The sequence below is a fragment of the Schistocerca gregaria genome, chromosome 6, assembly GCF_023897955.1.
Source record: "Schistocerca gregaria isolate iqSchGreg1 chromosome 6, iqSchGreg1.2, whole genome shotgun sequence".
Classification (NCBI taxonomy): domain Eukaryota; kingdom Metazoa; phylum Arthropoda; class Insecta; order Orthoptera; family Acrididae; genus Schistocerca; species Schistocerca gregaria.
The window spans coordinates 134,393,069-134,414,330 of NC_064925.1; the positions used below are offsets into that span (position 1 = coordinate 134,393,069).

Below are 21,262 nucleotides of genomic sequence, written 5' to 3' on the forward strand. Positions count from 1 at the left end.
CGTCATCTTCAATGTTGGAATTCACTCTTCTTTTGTTCTGGTCTTTTCTGTACACGTCTGCCCTACATAAGGGAACTCTTTCACTAAGACTACTATAGATTTTCCACCAGTTCTGTTGTTCAACAGTCCCTTATTCTGATTCTTACTGTTCCCCATTACTTAATTTTTATTCATATTTAAAAGTATTTTGCAGAATTTACTGGAGAAGACGTATTAGGTCAGAGAACCTTAGCGAACGAATCTACTGTTCTTCATTTTCATCCTTTCATTCCATTTTCTTCGCCAGCATCTCTTAGTTAAGATATATTGCATTTTTATGGCGAATATATTTCTTCCGGGTAGTACCGAAATGTATTGTCATAGTATTTCAAACAAGCAATGGACAATAAATATATTATTAAATTATATTATAATTTTGTTTCAACAACACGTTTATTTCCATTATTTCATTCACAGTTTTACACACAGAGACGATTCAAAAACATAATTATCTACAACTTGTACATCACAATAGTTTGTGCCACAATTGTGTCCAGTTTTATTTTCACGGGACTGCAACAAATACATTCATTTAGGAGTTTTATTTATGACACATCACAATTTATTAGTAACTTGTTCATCGAAATTTTTTTTCCCTATCAGTAAATGCAGACTCGAAAATGAAAATTTAATAGGGTACTTTGCATTGGTCTCTTTACACTGTGAGAGCTATCATAAGGCCCACAATGTATGAATTATAATTTCCAAAATTTGCGGATCAGGCGAGGTAGCGTGGACTAAATCTGCGTCGTAAGACGAGAAGAAGTAGGCCGATATTCGTTGCATTTCAATACGAACGACCCACTTAGATGTTAGAAAAGATTCAGTCATCATTACACCAATTAGGCGGACAAAAATATAATTCCTTAAAAAAATACCTGATTTTGGCTTTCTTAGAACCAACGGAAGCATTTTTTGTGGGTATTCCAGTTTCAGCATATATGAAAATAGCGCTTCATTTGGATATGTAGCATGAATGTTTTGTTATTTTTTAAGCCAACTATAAGAATTAAAGTTATACCATTTGACACTTTGTCTTAGTCCCAAGGTAATGTTGCTAGTGGAAATATGACACAAATTTTTGTGCTGCTACATATTATATGTAACATCAAGATGAAATTTTTTATCAAAACAATCACCTTACCCTGACGAAGCAAATGTATATTTTCTATTAGAAATCTCTAACTACACAGGAAGACTGGTTTTACTGAAAGTCTTGACATATATGTTAGAGCATCCACACATTGAGGATAGAATTGAAACTTGTATATAAAATGTGGGTTTAGAGAAACGTGAAATAATCATCAATATGACAAGTGTAGCAATAGCTTTGGGTTACCAATTATTAAAGAATAAATGACATAGAATATGTATAATACATCATAATATTACATATACTGTAAAATAACAGTTCTTTCAGTAGCAATTGTAAATTCAAGAATGATTTTTTTTATAAAATATGTTAACGTAGATGGTTAAAAATGGATACATTCACAAGTGTGCTCTAAGCTGCCTCGACTTCCAGCACATGTAACACATATAGTATATCAGTAGTCAGCACGATTCTTGGACGATGCATTTCTTAATCTGCCACTTGTAAAGCACACATCTTTTCAAGATTTATTTCACAAGTATGTGGATTCTGACTTACACTTAAAACACCCTTCAGCATTGGCCATAAATGACTCATACTAATAGTAGTACCAGGAACCACACGGCAATGACTCGGAGCCCATCATTATTGACAATCTTCACGCTTTCACATCTGTGCAATGCAAAAGGACACAAGAAAAATATTCCAATATCCGTAATTGATATAAGAGCAAACACGAATTTTCTCACAAAGTGGAATTTTGGGGTGTATATTGGGTCGACACAAAATGCTTTGATCATTCTAAGAATGGCACAAGTAAACAAGCGAGTGGCAATGGTGCAGGAAAAAACAGTTAAAGGATATATGGATCAACTATTGAGTAGACACTGATAGTACAACACGAAGATTTATGTAGAGATGGAAGTATACGGTGAGAATAGAGTGCGACATAAGAACTCTTCATCCCTATTATTCCATAAACTGGACTACAACGAAGACGGCAGCGGCGACAGAGACAAATAAGTCGTACTTTTATTCATGTGTCACAACGCTTCAGATGATAAAAATATGCTTCGATATTAAAACTTTCACTCTCTGTCTCACTTCCCCAGACTTCCATTAACTGAAATAAGATATCTTATTGTGTGAAACATTAAAATAATTATAACTGTATCTTTTTAAAATATGAGGGCTTCAGTAAATGTTTGGTTTCCAGATCTGTACACCACATCACTAACAGTGGGGTGCGGTTAGTAATCTTTCCGTTTTATTTTTACTTTTTAAAATACGCACCGAAGTTTAGTTGGAAGAGCCCATATGCTGAGAACACCAGGTATCAGTCAACGGTAATGTTGATCCACTGGGTGAAGCGTTTATGCCAGTGTGATGGTGTTGAATCAATTATTGCTGGTGATTACGTGTTCTTAATAAACTAAAGAGTTTTATCTCTGTCACGAAATAAAGAGAAATAAAGAATTATATGTCGGCAAATCTCTTTGATGTTAGTGAACTTGACTTGTCTTTCAAGCGCAATTTACTTTTAGCATAGTAATTTACATTACTCAGTAATTAATGTTACAGCCTCATTTTAAAAAGTGTTCTGAAATGGTTTATATTTTACGGAGCTGTACGTCTTATTTTCGTAAATTTTGAAAGAGTAAAGGGGTATAAATATTTTTGTCAGGGCGTATTCTGTGCAGCGTTTATGACTTGCAGAATATTCTTGCTGCTGATTAAGTACGCTCTGCAGTAATTAGAGGTAACTGTCCAATCCTGCATTCTTACGTTGAAATTGGCATATGAGCAACTCTTTATTATAGCTGCTTTTAGATTTTCAAGCTGTAGAATGTATAAGGAAATCTATGAACTTATTTACAGCAATTTATTGACAGAATCTGTGTGTTCCTAGCATTGAGCAATGTAGTGCGTAGCCACTGGCTTCTGTTAGATACCGCTGGTCGTAAAATGGTGTACCTGAAGAAAGATGTGCAGAAATTTTGTAGAGTAATTGTAGTTGTAGTCAAGTCCAGAATATGTGTAATAATATGAAAGAGTCAAGGTGTTCTGCCGCTAGCCAAGGTACGATATCACAGCAAGAGAAGAAATAAATCATATAATAATTTCCAAAGTGCCGCATTTAGCCGTCATTTTTCCACTTTAGGTCAAAATTTCCTACTTAAGTAGTGAACTGAGCAAAAGACTGTAGACAACCATATGAAAATTCATTCAAGCGGGAAACATTTAGAAACGACTTGGTCAACAGCAAGGGTGACTCCAAAAAAGCAAGCACACTTCTTCCCCGTTGTTCCCCCTCTCTCTCTCCCCTCTGACTAGTCGCGGGCGGTGCTGATTGGCTCGACGCGGTCGCCGACAGCAGGCTGAGGAGCTGCCGGTGTGGCTGTCTTGGCACGGCGGGCGCAGGTGGCGGCCATCACGGCCAGTGACGTCACAGGAGCGCGCCGCACAGCAGCAGAGCCAGCAGCAGCTGCGACACAATCGGGGGATTCCCCCGGCAGGCAGCGTTCTCGGGCACCGGCACCACCACCTCAGCTGCGAACATGCAACAGTTCTTATCAAAGCGAACAACAGAAGGCTGCACGCATACACAACCAAGAAAAATACAGGCGATTTGTACAGGGTGTCCATAATTTAAGATCCAGTTCCAAACGCTGTAGAAAGAGAACCACTGTGCAGAATGACATTAGATTCGATCAGGATTGTATGACACATGGGCAAATAACATGAAAAAACAATTACCTGTACAGGGTGATTTTTTCCACCGTGTACAATCTCTAGAGATTGAGCGATGAGAGGATATCGAACATAAAAATGTCTGAACTTATTTCCGGAAATGCATGGTTTCCGTGCTAGAGACATTTTATTCAACCATACTTTATTAGAGAGACTGTGGTGTAATACATTCTGTGTCATGCACCCACAGTTACAGCATATGTTGAAAAAAAGTGCGGGACTAGCCGAGCGGTCTAGGGCGCTGCCATCGTGGACTGTGCGGCTGGTCCCGGCGGAGATTCGAGTCCTCCCTCAGTTATGGGTTTGTGTGTTTGTCCTTAGGATAATTTAGGTTAATGTGTGAGCGTAGGGACTGATAACATTAGCAGTAAAGTCCCATAAGACTTCACACACATTTGAACATTTTTATGTTGAAAAATGGATTCCATGTGCCTCAAAACAAGCGTGTACGCACTGTAGCCAGTTGTGTAGCACACGTTCATATCGCCGGGGCTGCCTCCAAACAGCATCTAAGGCCGCATGAGAAAGCTGCTCCAGTGTCTCCACATCTGGAATGGGCTCTCCGTACACGATATTTTTGGGATATTGACCAGGGGAGACACGACTGAGATGCGTCCGGACGTCAATGGTGATGTGGGACAGAGCACCATCATCATTGGCAAGTCTTCCGCAAGACATGCCTATAGATCCGGCCCGTTAGGCGACGTGGAAAGAAGATTGGTCCCAAAATACTGACGCCAATTATCCCGGCCCACACATTGCGGCTACACCGGCGCTGATGATTCGCTATCACAGTACTGTGGGGGTTCTGCTTACTATCCCACAGATGACTGTTATGAATGAAGATACCACTCCGCGTAAAGGTGGCCTCATCTGTGAATAGGACGGATGACTAAAATTTCGGAATCGTGGTTGTCTCGTGAAGAAAGCAGTGACAAACTGCTCCCGCCAAAGTCCGTTGCTAGTAAGCCCTACACACGCTGTAAGTGATGTTGTTGTTGTTGTTGTGGTCTTCAGTCCAGAGACTGGTTTGATGCAGCTCTCCATGCTACTCTATCCTGCGCAAGGTTCTCCATCTCCCTGTACCAACTGCAACCTACATCCTTCTGAATCTGTTTTAGTGTATTCATCTATTGGTCTCCCTCTACGATTTCTACCCTCCACGCTGCCCTCCAATACTAAATTGATGATCCCTTGATGCCTCAGAATATGCCCTACCGATCAATCCCTTCTTCTACTCGAGTTGTGCCACAAATTTCTCTTCTCTCCAGTTCTAATCAATACCTCCTCTTTACTTATGTGATGTACCCATCTAATGTTCAGCATTCTTCTGTAGCACCACATTTGGAAAGTTCTATTCTCTCCTTGTCCAAACTACTTATCGTCCACGTTCCACTTCCATACATGGCTACACTCCATACAAATACTTTCAGAAACGACTTCCTCACAAATTTATACTCGATGTTAACAAATTTCTCTTCTTCAGAAACGCTTTCCTTGCCATTGCCAGTCTACCTTTTACATCCTCTCTACTTCGACCATCATCAGTAATTTTGTTCCCCAAATAGCAAAACTCCTTTACTACTTTAAGCGTCTCATTTCCTAATCTAATTCCCGCAGCATCACCCGATTTAATTCAACTACATTCCATTATCCTCCTTTTGCTTTTGTTGATGTTCATCTTATATCCACCTATCTAGACACTGTCCATTCCGTTCAGCTGCTCTTCCAGGTCCTTTGGTGTGTCTGATGGAATTACAATGTCATCGGCGACCTCAAAGTTTTTCGCTCCATGTCTTTTACCCCTGTCAACTCTAGAATTTGAAAGAGAGTATTCCAGACAACATTGTCAAAAGCTTTCTGTAAGTCTGCAAATGCTAGAAATGTAGGTTTGCCTTTGCTTAATCTATTTTCTAAGATTAATCTTAGGGTCAGTATTGCCTCACGTGTTCCAATATTTCTACGCAATTCAAAGTGATCTTCTCCGAGGTCTACTTCTACCAGTTTTTCCATTCGTCTGTAAAGAATTCGTGTTGGTATTTTGCAGCTGCGACTTATTAAACTGATAGTTCGGTAATTTTCACATCCGTCAACACGTGATTTCTCTGGGGTTTGAATTATTATATTCTTCTTGAAGTCTGAGGATATTTCGCCTGTCTCATACATCCTGCTCACCAGATGGTAGAGTTTTGTCAGGACTGGCTCTCCAAAGGCTGTCAGTAATTCTAATGGAATGTTGTCTACTGCCGTGTCCTTGTTTCGAACTAGGTCTTTCATACAAAATACTTTTGAGATATTCACCAGGGAACACACGACTGAGCAATGGCTCTTCTTCCAGGGGGGGGGGGGGGCAAAGTCACCCGCAAGACATACGTATAGTTTAGACCCGTTAGGCGATGAGAAAGGAAGAATGGTCCCAAAATATTCCGGCTCACACATTCCTGCTACACTGATGCATATGATTCGCTGTCACCATACCATAGGGTTTCTGCATACAGCCCCACAGATGACTACTATGAAAGCTGAAGTTACCACTCCTCGTACAGGTGGCCTCATGATTGAATGGGATGGATGACACCAATCCCGGAATTGTGGTTGCCTGGTGAAGAAAGCAGTGACAAAGCTGCTCCAGATGTGGAAAGTCGGTCGCTAGTTAGCCCTGCACACGCTGTAACTGATAAGGGTAGTAACAATTGGCATGGAGAATGTTCCACGCCGTCGCCTAACTCATTTTGTACTGACGGGACAACTGCCTATTACTGACGCGGCTGTTATCTTCCGTAGTGTTACATTTCCCGCCATGTCTGGTGTCCGATCATTTCGTGCTTTCCTGTTTCCTGAAACTACCCTATCTCAAACAAACGGCGAAACAGTTTGGCTAATATTGAATGCTGTGATTTCTGTCGGCGGGGATAAGTCTCGTGATACAACCTTGCTGCCCGCCGCTTGTTGCCATTTGTCTTTCCATAAGTAAACACTATGTCGGCAAGCTCTAGATTCGGATACGGTAGCATTATTTGCAACGCTGTATCACGTTCTCTACAAGGTGAATCAGCAACAGAAGTCAATCGGACACAACGTTACCATTACTATTGCAGGCAGGGCGCTACAGTATGATGTATGAGGAGCAGTTCGACCCTCTAGTAGGAAACCACGCATACTGTCACTGTGGCTTCATGGTACAGAGCGTATTAGACCGCAGTCTCTGTAAGAATGTATGACTGAATAAATGGTTTCTACCACGGAATTCGTGCATTTCCGCACATAAGTTTATTAGACTTTTCCGTGCCCTCTCATCGATCGATCCCTAGGGTTTGTTCACGGTGGAAAAAAATCACCCTCTAGATGGCCCTGTAAGCGCGGTAGGCTACAAATCACTCATAAATCGCAATATGACGATTATGGTTTTAGTAGCAGGTATCATCCGTACTGTTCAGTGTAGGCTACATGACTGCACATGTTCATCAGTTAACAGTTGTGGCACTGTTATTTAGGTTACACCATCCACCATTGCAAGGTCGTACCACGTGGAATGCGAAAAGTCTTTTTAATTGTCGTGAGGCCAAAACCAGCAAAAAAAAAATGACTTCTGTTTTTGCTGAGCGGAATTAGCCGAGCGGTCTAGGGCGCTTCAGTCATAGACTGTGGGGCTGATCCGGCGGAGGTTCGAGTCCTCCCTCGGGCTTGGGTGTGTGTGTTTGTCCTTAGGTTAATTTAGTTTAAGTAGTGTGTAAGCTTCGGGACTGATGACCTTAGCAGTAAAGTCACATAAGATTTAACACGCATTTGAACATTTTTGAACAGCTGTTTTTAATTTTCATGGGCCAAAAATCACATAAAAACGAAAAGGATATCGGTTTCCAATTGTTTTGAGGCGGGCGCAACACATGTTCAACATCTTATCCACCGGTTTCCGGTGTAATTTGAAACGAAGAAATATCATATTCCACAACAGATCAGATTGTATCGGAGGTCACATTCATAATGCGTTCTGCAATGCGTGCCTTCAGTTTAGCTACGTTCGTAATTGGAGCACTGATCACAACATCTATCATATAAACCCACAGCCAGAATCACACAGATTAAGATCAAGTGATCTGTTTGGCCAGGCTGTAATGAAATGACAGCTGACAACTCTGGCATTTCGAAAATGACTCCGCAGCAGCCGCTTCCGTGGCTGTGAAATGAGCGAAGGAGCGGCTTGTTACATAAAAGTGTTCCTGCTCGCACACTGTTGAAGAGCTGAAATGACGTTGGTGCGCTAGCGTCTCTCATAGCGTTTACCAGTGATGGCACAGGTAGGAGGACTGCAGGACTCACCTCCTCGAAAAAAGACGGTCCTACGATAACCGATGCTGAAATCCCGCACCACACGGCCATCTTTGCTGTACAAAGTGGAACAGATTGATGTGCATCCGGATTTCGCATTGCCCATATTCTAAAGTTCTGCACACTGACATGTCCTTGGAGATACAAATGGGCTTCGTCTGCCTACCGAATGTGGCATAGCCATTCATTGTTCACTTCCTGGAGTACAAGAAATTCCTGAGCGATAGTCTATCTCGCTGGAAGGTCAACAGGAAGCAAATCAAATGGTTCAAATGGCTCTGAGCACCATGGGACATAACATCTATGGTCATCATCCCCTAGAACTTAGAACTACTTAAACCTAACTAACCTAAGGACATCACACAACACCCAGTCATCACGAGGCAGAGGAAATCCCTGACCCGGCCGGGAATCGAACCCGTGAACCCGGGCGCGGGAAGCGAGAACGCTACCGCAAGACCACGAGCTGTGGACAGGAAGCAAATCCTGAATATGGGTATGGGTAGCAATACAGTAAGTTTCATAGGATTTCATGCATCGTGCTCACAAGCAAGTCCCGATTCGGGTGATTTCCCCGTGTTTTGCATGTTTATATATCATTGCTCAAAGCCTCCTACGAAAATGTTGGCGACATCTTCGACAGACGTCAAATCAACTGCTTTCCTCCCTCTGCCACAATGCGCTTCTAAAGAAACAATCTCTCCGAATTCAGTTACGAGACCCTTAGCACACATAGGACCAATGGCTTTTTACATACCCTTGAATGTCGGAACCACTGCAAGGCTACTAGCAGGCAGTCACCGTTCTTAGCTTTACCAACAGCGCGCGACCCTTTATCGAGCCAGCTGCATTAGGCATCTCGAACGCAAACTGAGGGACAGCGATGTGCCGCGACTCCTTTAGTGTGCATACTCTGGTGCTTAGAGCGCCACCTATCGGCCACTTTGTGTGTGTGTGTGTGTGTGTGTGTGTGTGTGAGTGAGTGTGTGTGTGTTTTATATGACTTCTTTTGCCTTTGCCTCTGTGGCAAGAGTATGCTGTTCAAATATGACGTCATTGCGAGGAGTGGTTCTCTTACTACAGCCATTTGAATCTGGAACTATAATTATGTACATCCTCAACTAGGATACTAGAACACATACGGCATAGCAACGCTATGAACTACCTCTAAGAAAACTATCTCTAGACACATAAGCACCAAGGATTCAGTAAATATTTTTAACTCAACTGACATGTTGATTCCAAATTTCTAGATTTCCAGAAGGCTTTTGGCCCCTGTCTTCGAAACCGGCTTCTGTTCAAAATGCGTCCCTGCAGAATATCGTCTCATCTGCACGACTGGATTATAGTTTCCTATCGGAAAGGTCACAGTTCATGGTAATTACAGTGAAGTGAAACCAGAGTTATATCTGTGGTTTCCCAAGTAATTTTTTCAGATAAGAAACTGCAGAGGCCGTGAAAAAATTACTTGGGGGACCACAGATATAACTCTGGTTATATCTGTTATCAGTTAAGAAACTGCAGAGGTCGTGAAAAAATTACTTGGGGAACCACAGATATAACTCTGGCTTCACTTCCTGGTAATTACTATGAACTCTGACCCTTCCGATAGGAAACTACAATCCAGTCGTACAGATGAGACGATTTCTATAAAATGTTTAAAAGGTAATCTCAGGTATGTAAAATGCAATGACAGTCAAGTTTTGTCTCTCCTCACTGACGGTTGAAATTTTAAAACTTCCATTTGCATAACTACACCCTGTAACTCCCTTTTAAAATCTCTTATGTATGTAAATGGCAACCTCTTTGTGTGTACCATCCTGAGGAGGAAAAGAAAGAGGAGGCTATGGATTTCTAAGCCAAACTGCAATTAGTTTTGGGCACGTATAACAATGAAATTCTAATATTACTCCCAGGAATTTTTTAAGTATGGCTGGGAAACAAACCCAACACAAAGATTGTAGGAACGGTAGGAGAAATCAATCATAAGTAACAACAGATGATTGCTGAGAAAGATCGTAATTTTATTACACTGAAGATAACAGAAGACATTACTATAAATACTTATAATCAGCTAGAAAACAGCAAGGCAAGGTGAGTGACAAAAGAATTCATAGAGGGTATTGCATGCTCTATTTCGATAAGGGAAAGACTGAGGCTCCGATGGATTTCTATGCCAAATTGAAAATAGTTTTGGAAAATTGTAACAACAAATATCTAACAATACTGACTGGTTCTTTAAACGCATTGACAAGAAACAAATATAACCCAAGGACAGCAGGAACGATGGGCGAAACGAGTCATAAATAACAATGAAAGATTGCTTAGAAATTCAGTTTTTTAATAATTTATGATAACTATAAACATATGCATAAATAAAAAATGGTCAGATCGACACTCTAATGACTGCATTATCATAAACTAATGGTTGTAAATCAAGATGAGGAAGAAAATAGTACACAGAAGTTAGTGCATACGTCCTAACCATTTCATGGTGTCATCTCAAAAAGATATACTGCTACACAACAAACGGAGAAAGAGCAAAACGTTGACAAAAGAAAAGATGAAAGAATGAAACTACGCAGTATATCGACTAAATGAACGTAGCATACGCGATCTCTGTCAGGGGATACTTAATCAGTAAACTGAGCAAGAAGAACAATGGGAAGAAATAGAGAAAGAACGGAAAAATAAAGGAGCTGCAGTTAAGAAAGCTGATAAAGAGACCACAGGAACAAGAGAAAAGTGTAGAATGTAGAAAGCGTTAAAATTTAGCTACTGTAATTAGTGAACGTTATAATAAACACAAGCGGCTTATCTTAATTACCTCCATGAACCAATGGAGGAGAGTGATCGTATTTATGAACAATAGGGGAATTCAGCAGGTTCCTCAGTAAAATGAGCACATCAAGAATCTTGGAACAGGTTTATAAGCCTAATACAAGACGATATTCACAGAAGGCACATGGCAGGTCACCAAACATTGCAAAGGTTCAGAAAAAAAGAAGTTGCTCAGATAAATAGTATCCCAGAAGGAATAGGGATAGAACATTAAAACAATTTGTAGTGTAAACAAATATGGTCCACAGCGAGTAAAGAGGATGAAATTAAAATCGCACGTGTAGATGATTAATGTGTACATGAATTAAGATAAGGCCTTAACTCTATACAGAATACAAAAGGTAATGGTAGGGATATTATAAAACTGAACAGCAAAAACAAGGAGAGAGTGTACGATATAAGAGAATCCTACATTTGTTTGTGATTTGTTGGAGAAATAGAGCTGTTTCGGATACACAGTCACAAGCAAACGTAATAACACTATTTAGAAAGCGTATTGCAATAACTGCGAAAAGTGTAGAAGTATTAGCTTACTAGAATATGTACACACAGTTTACGCAATTACAGTAAAGAAGAGACTGAAGATTATGGCTTAGAGTTTATTAGGCGAAGAACAAATGGGATTTTGGAGGGGCAGATCGACAAGACATGGGAATCTATAATTAAACAAATAAAGAAAAACAGAGAGGATGTAACGGGGAAACCCAATTAATATACATCGATATCACTAAGGCTTTCGATAATGTTGGTAGAGAGAAATGCTGGAAAATAATAAACGTTTTAAAGAATCTGTAAAAACACACAGATATCCGTTCAGGTATAAATGGAACTGTGACACAGTCTATAGCCACAAACAGAGGAGATAAAGAAGGGTGGCAGAGTTTTTTGGAAATTTGTGGTAAGTTCCTATGAGACCAAACTGCTGAGGTCATCGGTCCGTAGGCTAACACACACCTTAATCTAACTTTAACTGAGTTACGCTGAAGACAAAACACTCACCAATACCCGAGGGAGGGCTAGAACCTCCGACGGGGAGAGCAGCGCGAACCGTCACAAGGCGTACTAGACTGCGCGGCTACCCCGAGCTGCAGGTGGCAAAGGTCCCTTCCACTTTTTAAAATCTATTGAGATGATAGAATTCGGAAGTGGAAGAAGACTTTTAACGGAACGATTAAAATGAACAACTGCTCGCTTGAATTTCCTTTTACATGCAGACGACAACACACTGCTGCTGGAGAAAGAAGGTGATCTACAAAAAATGGCTTTGAACACTATGGGACTTAACTTCTGAGGTCATCAGTCCCCTAGATCTTAGAAATACTTAAACCTAACTATCCTAGGGACATCACACACATCCATGCCCGACGCAGGATTCGAACCTGCGACCGAAGCGGTCGCGTGGTTCCAGACTGTAGCGCCTAAAACCGCTCGGCCACACCGGCCGGCCGGTGATCTACACAAAGGAATTTGAGAAAATAAAGCAATATCATGGTTTATTTTAAAGGAAAACATGTTGTACTAACACATTTCTGTCGTTAATTACAGAATAATACAACAGGTCAAACACTTTAGGTATTTAGGTTGCGACTCCACATATGAATACGACGAAACATACAGACAAATTTAGAAAAGTTTGCGACTGCATATTTTGTGTGTATGTGTGGTGTGTGTGGTGTGTGTGTGTGTGTGTGTGGTGTGTGTGTGTGTGTGTGTGTGTGTGTGTGTGTGTGTGTGTGTGTATTGTAAAATAAACATATACCCAAACGTAATACGAGGGAAGAAGCAACGCTGAGATTACTCTCTCAATGCTTCCCTACGGAAGTGAGTTGCGGGTTATAAATAAATGCAAAGACATTCTCATACGGGCAGCAGAGATGAGATTTCTAAGAGCAGTAGATGGATGCATAAGAGCTGACGAATTTAGAAATTCGGAAGTGTTGGAATAACTGAGTATATTTAATATCCTCAGTAAAACAATAGAATATAAATGAAACTGGAATGAAGAACTGGAAAGAATGAATGGAGAAAGATTACGACTCCAGATATGATTTAACCCATTTGGAATAAGAATTCAAGGAAGACTGAGGAACTTATGGATATTCTAAAATGCAAAACATAAATAAGCCCTGATGCTTGAATTGAGGACCATGAGACATTCAGACGAGCCATCTTAAATAGTTCGCAGATGATGTAGTATTTTACCGTCCAGTAAAAGCATCTGAAGATTTACACCAGATAACTGCATTGTGCGGAAATCGACAATCGACCCTCAACAATAAAAAGTGTGAGTTCTTCAAAGTGATTACTGAAGATGATTTATTAAAGATCTGTCTACAATACGCTTGTACGTCCTGTTACGCAGTACTGCTGTGTGGTATTGGATCCTTATCAGATGGGATTGGGAGGATACTGAGAAATTCGAAGGACATACTGTTATGTGTTATCACGAACTAGGGAAGACAGTGTGACGGATATCATAAGCACAACAGAGTGGCTGTCGTTAAAACAAAGGTGTTTTTCGTTGTGGAGAGATTTTTTCATGAAATTAAATCACCAGTTTTCTCCACCGAATGCCCAAACGTTTTGTCAACTACCATGTACATAGGGAGACGTGACCATTGTAATACATTTAAAGAAATCGAAGCTCAGACAGGAAAAACGATCATTTTTTCCCACTCGCTGTTTGAGAGTGTATCAGTCGAGAAATGTTTCTCTGGACCTCTTACCAAACACACAAGTGAATTACTGAATAATCGAGTAAATATAGATGTACGTATTTAACTGTGTGTATCACCCTGCAAAGCAAACAGAAGATGGCAGCACAGGTGTGGATACGACCTCCAAGTAGATGAGGGAGGTACTAACAATTGACATTGCAGTATTCTTAAAATGAGACTGCTTTCAGACGATAAACATCTGTACTCCACTTTTCTACACAGCACAACAGTTAAACACTGAGCGCTACTTGTGTTTCACAATACTTCTCGCGCCCTATGACAGTGCCAAATAGATCCAAATTGTTCTCTCAATCGTCTCCGTATATGAATAAACCATTGGCCACTTTACTTCTGATGCTATAGATTTTTCGTAAAAAAGTAACTACCTGCTATTTGTTTGTCTTGCCACCAACAAGCTCATTTCCTGACTCAAGGTACGAGACAAAAATTTGTTCTCTCAGTCGCAAGGCGCGTGGAGTCGTTAAGATCTTGAATGGAGGTGAGTACGGTCCTCTTGGATACGATTCCGTATTCACACGAGAGATACTGGACCCCACCAGCACAAGCAACAATTATTGCGTCGGACGATGTGGCCGAGCGGTTCTAGGGGCTCCAGTCCGGAACCGCGCTGCTGCTATGGTCGCAGGTTCGAATCCTGCCTCGGGCACAGACGTGTGTGATGTCCTTAGGTTAATTAGGTTTCAGTAGTTCTAAGTCTAGGGGACTGATGACCTCAGATACTCGGAGCAAAGTTTGTTGACATTGTCAACCAGGAGTCACGCGATATGTTGTAAATTTTGTTATTTATATTATACATTGAAAACTCGTGAGACAAGACCGCATACGAGATCTTCCTCATTTGGACAGATCACTAGTTTCGGCTAACAACCTAGCCGTGTTTAGATAAAAAAACATTCATTGTTAGTGTAGGTGACATTACGGCTACACACGTCTTCCTTGAGATGGCAACATCCATACAATATTAAAAGCAAGATTTCATCGTTCGTGGTCAGTATAATCGAACGATGGTCATAAAATAACGGCGCTGTGTCGTTACAGCTTAGCAACTGACACAATTAGTATTTACATCATTTCATTATACAGTTGTGGTTGCTAACTTTCACAATAGCGAATACATTTCATTTTTTTACAACTTTTGTAGTTTCCGCTGTGCTTTTTCCCTCAGACATGCATGTATGTGGGAAGGAAAATTGCTCCGCACTTCGGAACAACATAGGTACGTCAATATCGTACATAGTGGTAAACATTCAAGAGACATAACTGCTTTTTATCGCAAACAAACAACACTAAAATAGGGTTTCTGATTTAGAAACTTTCCTTACACAGATAATATTGACGGTATTACCAACGTTCTTCAGTTACCCTAAAATAATAACCATTTCCAAAACAAAGCATGTAGTATACTTCGAGGCATTTTAACGACTCTCGCTCCCCGTCTTCATGGCGTTCCTATTTTAATGGCCAACGTAAACTATTGAGGATTGTAACATTGTACGGACCGGCCAGTGTGCTTCAAATCGTTCGCCACTTAGTGCTGGACGACTAGAATCACTGTGCATATACACCACCGAGTACCATATCCTTCCTATCGAGTACATAAGACGATTCCCTGTGTCTGCATCACTGCTCACCACATTCCAATGGGCTCAGAGCTTCTCATGGGCTCACGAAGGCATGCTTTGTAATATTGTCTGACTTGGTACACGCCGATTTGAGGCTATGTGTGCGCCTCATACAGTATCAGGAAATCCATTCCGCTTGTCGACGAACCACCGCCCCGGCAGACGCTAATCGTGATCTGGTACGATGTACGTTTACATGGACTGAAATATGCTTGATCGGCGCATCCTGTCTAAACCTAAAATGACTCCAGATCAACAGACAAAAATATTAACTGAGATAAAAGAAAGAAAAAATAGGTCACGTGGTTTACTTTCACATTTATAGACCCCAGGTGGGCAATACGACTAAATTCAAGAAATCAAATATCTGGGTGCTGTTTCAGATAGGAGCCCTTTAGGCAAGTCCAAACGCAGACGAGGTTGCATTCTATCCACAGTAAGAGAAGTCTATCAAAATTTTTTAAGATAATCTATAAACACTTATCTGATAAATTGTTCTGCACGGAACAAAACAAAACCTGAACGGGCTTTCTGTGCTTGAAAGAAATGCTGATGAAATCTGATTCCCCGTCGCAGAAAGTTGGCAGTGGAAGATCCGTCACAACATTGAGTTCTACACCTTGTACAATGAGCCACACATAATGCTTATATTGATGCACAGAATCCAAATCATACTGCATGCCAGAAGACCGATGGCCAAACATGTTCCGGAAGATCTACAACGTGTACGACTACTGGGTGATGGCAGCAAAGAGCAGATGACATTCAGAACTGGAGGTGATATCTCAAGCAAACTCATAGTCCACTGGGCTTGATGGCGGCAACTAACACAATCATGCGGTAACACTTCTGGGACGGCATCGTCGCGCCTCACAATCAATCATGGATCAATAAGACTGCCCTACTCTTTTGGTGTTGCGTAGTCCATGCTACGAAACAGAGCAACAATCACCCAAGCGTAAGAGTGTGATTAACTACAACAAATAAGAAAGGGGCCTCTCGTTCAACCGTGAAAGTTCTGTTGCAAGCAACTGTAAACAAAGCTTGTTATTTGTACAAATATCGACAGTTATTCCACACCCCATTATATTATCTCTCGCTCACATTCGTTCTCGTATTACACACATACAAATGTAGACAAATGGCTCCGATAATGTAGTGCTCAAATATTTACCAAACATAACAACAGGTGTACGTCAATAAAACATAAGCTCCGCTCGTACAGTTGCGTTGCTTTTACAGTGATTTCCTGTGAAAAACAACCTTTGATTGGAAGGCTTTCCAATGCACTAACAATCTATAGGTATCAACGAATAATTCTCAACACAAAGAGAAAGCTGAAGAGTCTGCTGCCAGTTCACATAGGTAAACATATGATACACAAACACCCTGATGGGGTAACTGGAATACTTAAAGGCTTACATAAGAGAGAATCGCAAAAGATCGCAGACATACGTTGATTTCCTTAGCGATGAGATGTGTTAGCCTGTATAATAATTATAGTAGGCAGTATTCAGTTATCTGCCAAGCTTCTCAATGAACTAATCCTTAACCTTAAATCCACATAAAGACCAACCTACTTGTTCTCGCACCAGAGGGACAACCATCGTCCCACAGGTAGCTCTAGCTCGCCCCCATTAATCTCTCGGGATTACCTCCTGCGGCATTTATCAGAGCTAATCCTCCACCCTTCTAGCAGCCCATTCCAGCATTGTTTGCATCTAGTATCCTCATCAACGTACACACAGCTCTGCACCATCACATGCTAGTGTTACTCTTGATGGAATTAACAACATGCTAAGGAAACAACTAAACCGCTCTTTTAAATTTCATTTAAGTAACCTAGTAAAAGTCGATTGGTGGTAGTGGAAATACTTCGACAATTGTATTCCATTTCCACAAGAGGTGTCAGTGAAAATACACAATATATTTTATATGTATTACTTCCTCTGGATGTTAACTTGGAGTAAACTAACACTGTTGATACAAGTTTACTTTGAACACTGATGTAATGAGCAACATATTGTACCACCATTTAAATTAATAATATGGAATTAAAGAGTTGCAATATTCACATTAACTTATTAAAAAAAATTGAACAGTGAAACACAATACTTTATTACGGACAGACACCATGATATTCAAACAGTTGACGATATTAAGAAGTTAAACTCCCCGTAGCTGTTACGCGTTGCTATCATAATTTTTTACTCTCACAGTTCAGCATCCAGAATGTGCAGAATGTGAGCTAAGAGCAGAGGGGCGAAGGAGGGGGGGGGGGGGGGTAACTATGGGGATGCTGCAGCAGCTCATATTTGCTTTAAAGGAAGAGGAAGAAGTGGTGATAACGAAGTGCCGTTTCCGAAAAAATATAATTAAAAAGTATTGACAAACTGTTAATGCACTAAACATAATAATGGAAATTTTGTAATAGGTACTTACCATCCACAAAGTACTTCATTGAGTACAGTTCCTGTGTGTTATGTACACAGAAAATCTTTTCTACTACTTCCAGCGACTCATTTCCCAATTCCTAGAGCACCACCTTACGTGGTTCTATCACATTTCACTGCTATTATGTATCTATTGTTGACATTCATTGTGTAGCCTGCCTTAAAGACACTATCCGCTTAAGGGGAGTAGGACGTCAAAAGGGCCGACTTGGAGCAAGAGAGGCACCAGAGGACATTTTAATTTCCACTGTCTATACTTTTACAAGTAAATTCATTAAACATTGTCAGCATGACCAGGAAGGAGTCAGGATTCACACTCGTAGCAGCGGAAGTTCAAAAACATAACGAAGTCATTTTTTACATGTGAAATTTCATCATTTTTTCACTTACTATTGACTGCATTTGTTGCTATAGGTACACCTTTCGTCATAAGTAAGAGAGACTGTTCGATGAATTTTGCACAGCATACAAACCATACTTACAGGTGTCTGAAACACTAGAATCTATTTAATTTATGAAAAAATGAATGAGCTGTTATGTTTTAAAATTTATGTTTAGAAAAATCAAATTTTGTAGTTAATTATCTTAATTTTTACCGCAGTTTTTAATAAATTTGGAAAATTCTAGAGTTTCATACACCTGTAAGTATGGTTTGTATGTTGTGCAAAGTTCATCAACTAATCTCTCTAACGTGTGAAAAAAAAGTACCTATAGCAACAAATGCAGCCAGCAGTAAGTGAAAAAATGATGAAATTTCATATCTAAAAAAAAAAAATTATTTTGTTATGTTACTGGACTTCCTATGCTGTGAGTGTGAATCCTGAATCATTTCTGGTCATGCTGACAATGTTCTATGAATTTATTTGTAAAAGTATAGACAGTAGAAAATAAAATGTCCCGTGGTGCCTCTCCTGCTCCAAGGCGGCCCTTTTGACGTCTTACCCCCCTTAAGACATTTTTATTATATCCTATTTAGCTCCTCCCACCTATCTCTGCCTATTGCCTCCTAATTACTCTGTCCATTTCCTCCTCTGCCTTCCGTGCTCATCTCCTCCCTATGTCAATCTCCTCCTTCTCCTGTCCTTCTTCTCCTCTCACCTCTCACTGTCCATCTATTCTGCCCCATTCTCTCTACACATCCATGCCCATCCACATCTATGCCCACTGTAATGCATTTCCACAGTATCTGCACAATATGTCAATCATGCAGGTCATTATAGATGTCAGACATTACCGAACTTCTGCACCCCCACTCCCACCACTACAGAGAAAAACGGAGAAGAAAGCGAGTTACTGGTGCATAGTCATTCAGTTCTGAGCTATGTTTATAATTTTAATCTCTAGCTAATGCAATACTTGCTTTTAAACTAACTGCAAATGTCCCACCAAACTCACGGATAGAAAAATAACTTCATAAAAACATGGTAAAATGTTATCAGCATATCAACAATTTCTTTTTTCTCGCGTCTGTCAGCAGTATCAATATACGTGGAGAAATGCATGGTACACAATGTGCTGTCTTACAATACATTTATTATTCACAACTGGTTTCGATCATTGATGGTATTCACAGTGAAAGAATACTGTGACGGCTTCACACGTCATACATGATCTTTAACCCGAAAGGATGCCAGAGCTGACTTGCAAACATCAGGAAAAGATACTTCACGCTATAATAACGGCTTAAGCAAAGAGGAATCATGAAACCATGTGACAGTGCCCAGCTTCATTGGTCATGCACAGCTACACAGAGTAGATTAACACACAACTGCCAACCTGCTGGATGTTGCTAGGCCTGAGTAATGGTACTGCCTAATTATTGCTGTCACATGGTTTCATTTTTCAATGTTTTCTGTTTTCTGAAGCCGGTATTATGCCATGAAGTATCTTTTATATTGTTTACAAGTCCGCTATGGCATCTTATCTGGTTAAATAGCATGTATGACGTGTGAAGTTGTCACCATATTTGTTCATAGTGAAGATGATCAATGATCGAAACTGGTTGTGATTAAATATATTGTTGATCAGCACAGTGCTTACCACGCATTTCACCAAGTTGTGAATGTAGATTTGTATTTCTTCAGATTATTTACTTCGTAAGTCTGCGGGTTTTCGTAGCCCTTATCACTGGTGATAAAATCTTGTCATCTTTAGGTAAGGTCGTATTCGTATTGTAAGTTTTCCACTGCGTGACGTTTCCGTCTCTCTATTGGGATTTTCTTCAAGTTTCCATAGGTTTCCTGGGTGATTGCCCACTGTCGAAGAACATTGTCTCGTTAAATCTGAAACGGACAGGACATTTAGCGCACTTTTTCAGAGAAATAGGGTTACTGGTTGAAAATTTCCCTGCTGCTGTTGGTGGACGATACAGGGCAGAAGACTTCTTCCTAACCACAGCGAACGTCCGTGTCAGCCTCCGAACTGCAGAAGTACATGAAGTCACCCTGTGGTTGTGGAACAGTATATATCGGTAAAATTAGAAGGCCAGTAAAAGAACGCCTAAAGATGTACGAGCTCCACGCATACTTAAAAGGTAAAATCGGCGGTGACGGAGCGCCAACAGGAATGTGACCACATAATGTGTTTTAAGAATATAAGTGGGCTATGCAGGGAAAGTAATATTTATACAAAGGAAGTCCGCGAAGCCGTCTAAATACCTAAGAATGAATACAGTTTCAATTGAAACGACGGCTACAGTCTTCTGTATTTATGGATACACGCTATTGCGGAAGTAAATATCTCACCATGGCGAGCGGAGAACGTAAACAGCTACCAGGGAACAACCGAAGTGATACGAGAACAATAATATTTTTGATTCCTCTTGCGGGCATCTGTTTACAGTGTTTACCAATGACGACGACCCACAAGTAACAGCCTGAATATTTTTACGCGGTAATTTCTTCTCCGTAAATGCGAGAGAATATATTCTATAATTGAGCGCGGCACTTTTGACAGTATTCCGCCAGTTCTGACATCAGTAGAATGCTGAAAAATATCCCAGTTTCGGGTCATAAACATCGAACAGCAAAAAACTTTGAGGAAGAATAAAACGTGGCCTAATAAACCAGCTGATATTATTATCTATCTTCTATGTGCTTCCCAGGATCCTACGGTTTCTGGACCCTAAATTGATCTACCCCTCTTTGTGGCGTCTACCAGTAGTTCTACTGTACTGTAGATGATTCCTATTACTATATTGCCAATATGACTTATCAAACATTGCATAAATTTACATAATGTCTTTGGAGATAAAATCCGCAATCATTGGTTTTGTAACAAATTTATTATGCGTCCTTCCGAATTAATTACTTTAAGTGATCAGTTTCGGTTCTCTATGAACCATCTGCAGACCTTTAGACAACAGTACAGTAACTAATCACCAAATACTCTAGAATA

General features: G+C 40.4%; 1 protein-coding gene across 1 annotated transcript in view; it reads right to left on the reverse strand.

Annotated features, from left to right (window-relative positions):
* Window positions 1–402: 402 nt before the first annotated feature.
* The window catches only part of LOC126278372 (uncharacterized), a 538,771-nt gene continuing 517,911 nt past the window's right edge, over window positions 403–21,262 (reverse strand). Inside the window, exon 6 of the mRNA XM_049978444.1 lies at window positions 403–3,682. Coding sequence (XP_049834401.1) covers window positions 3,579–3,682 — 104 coding nt within the window. The 3' untranslated portion in view covers window positions 403–3,578. The remainder of the gene's footprint in view (window positions 3,683–21,262) is intronic.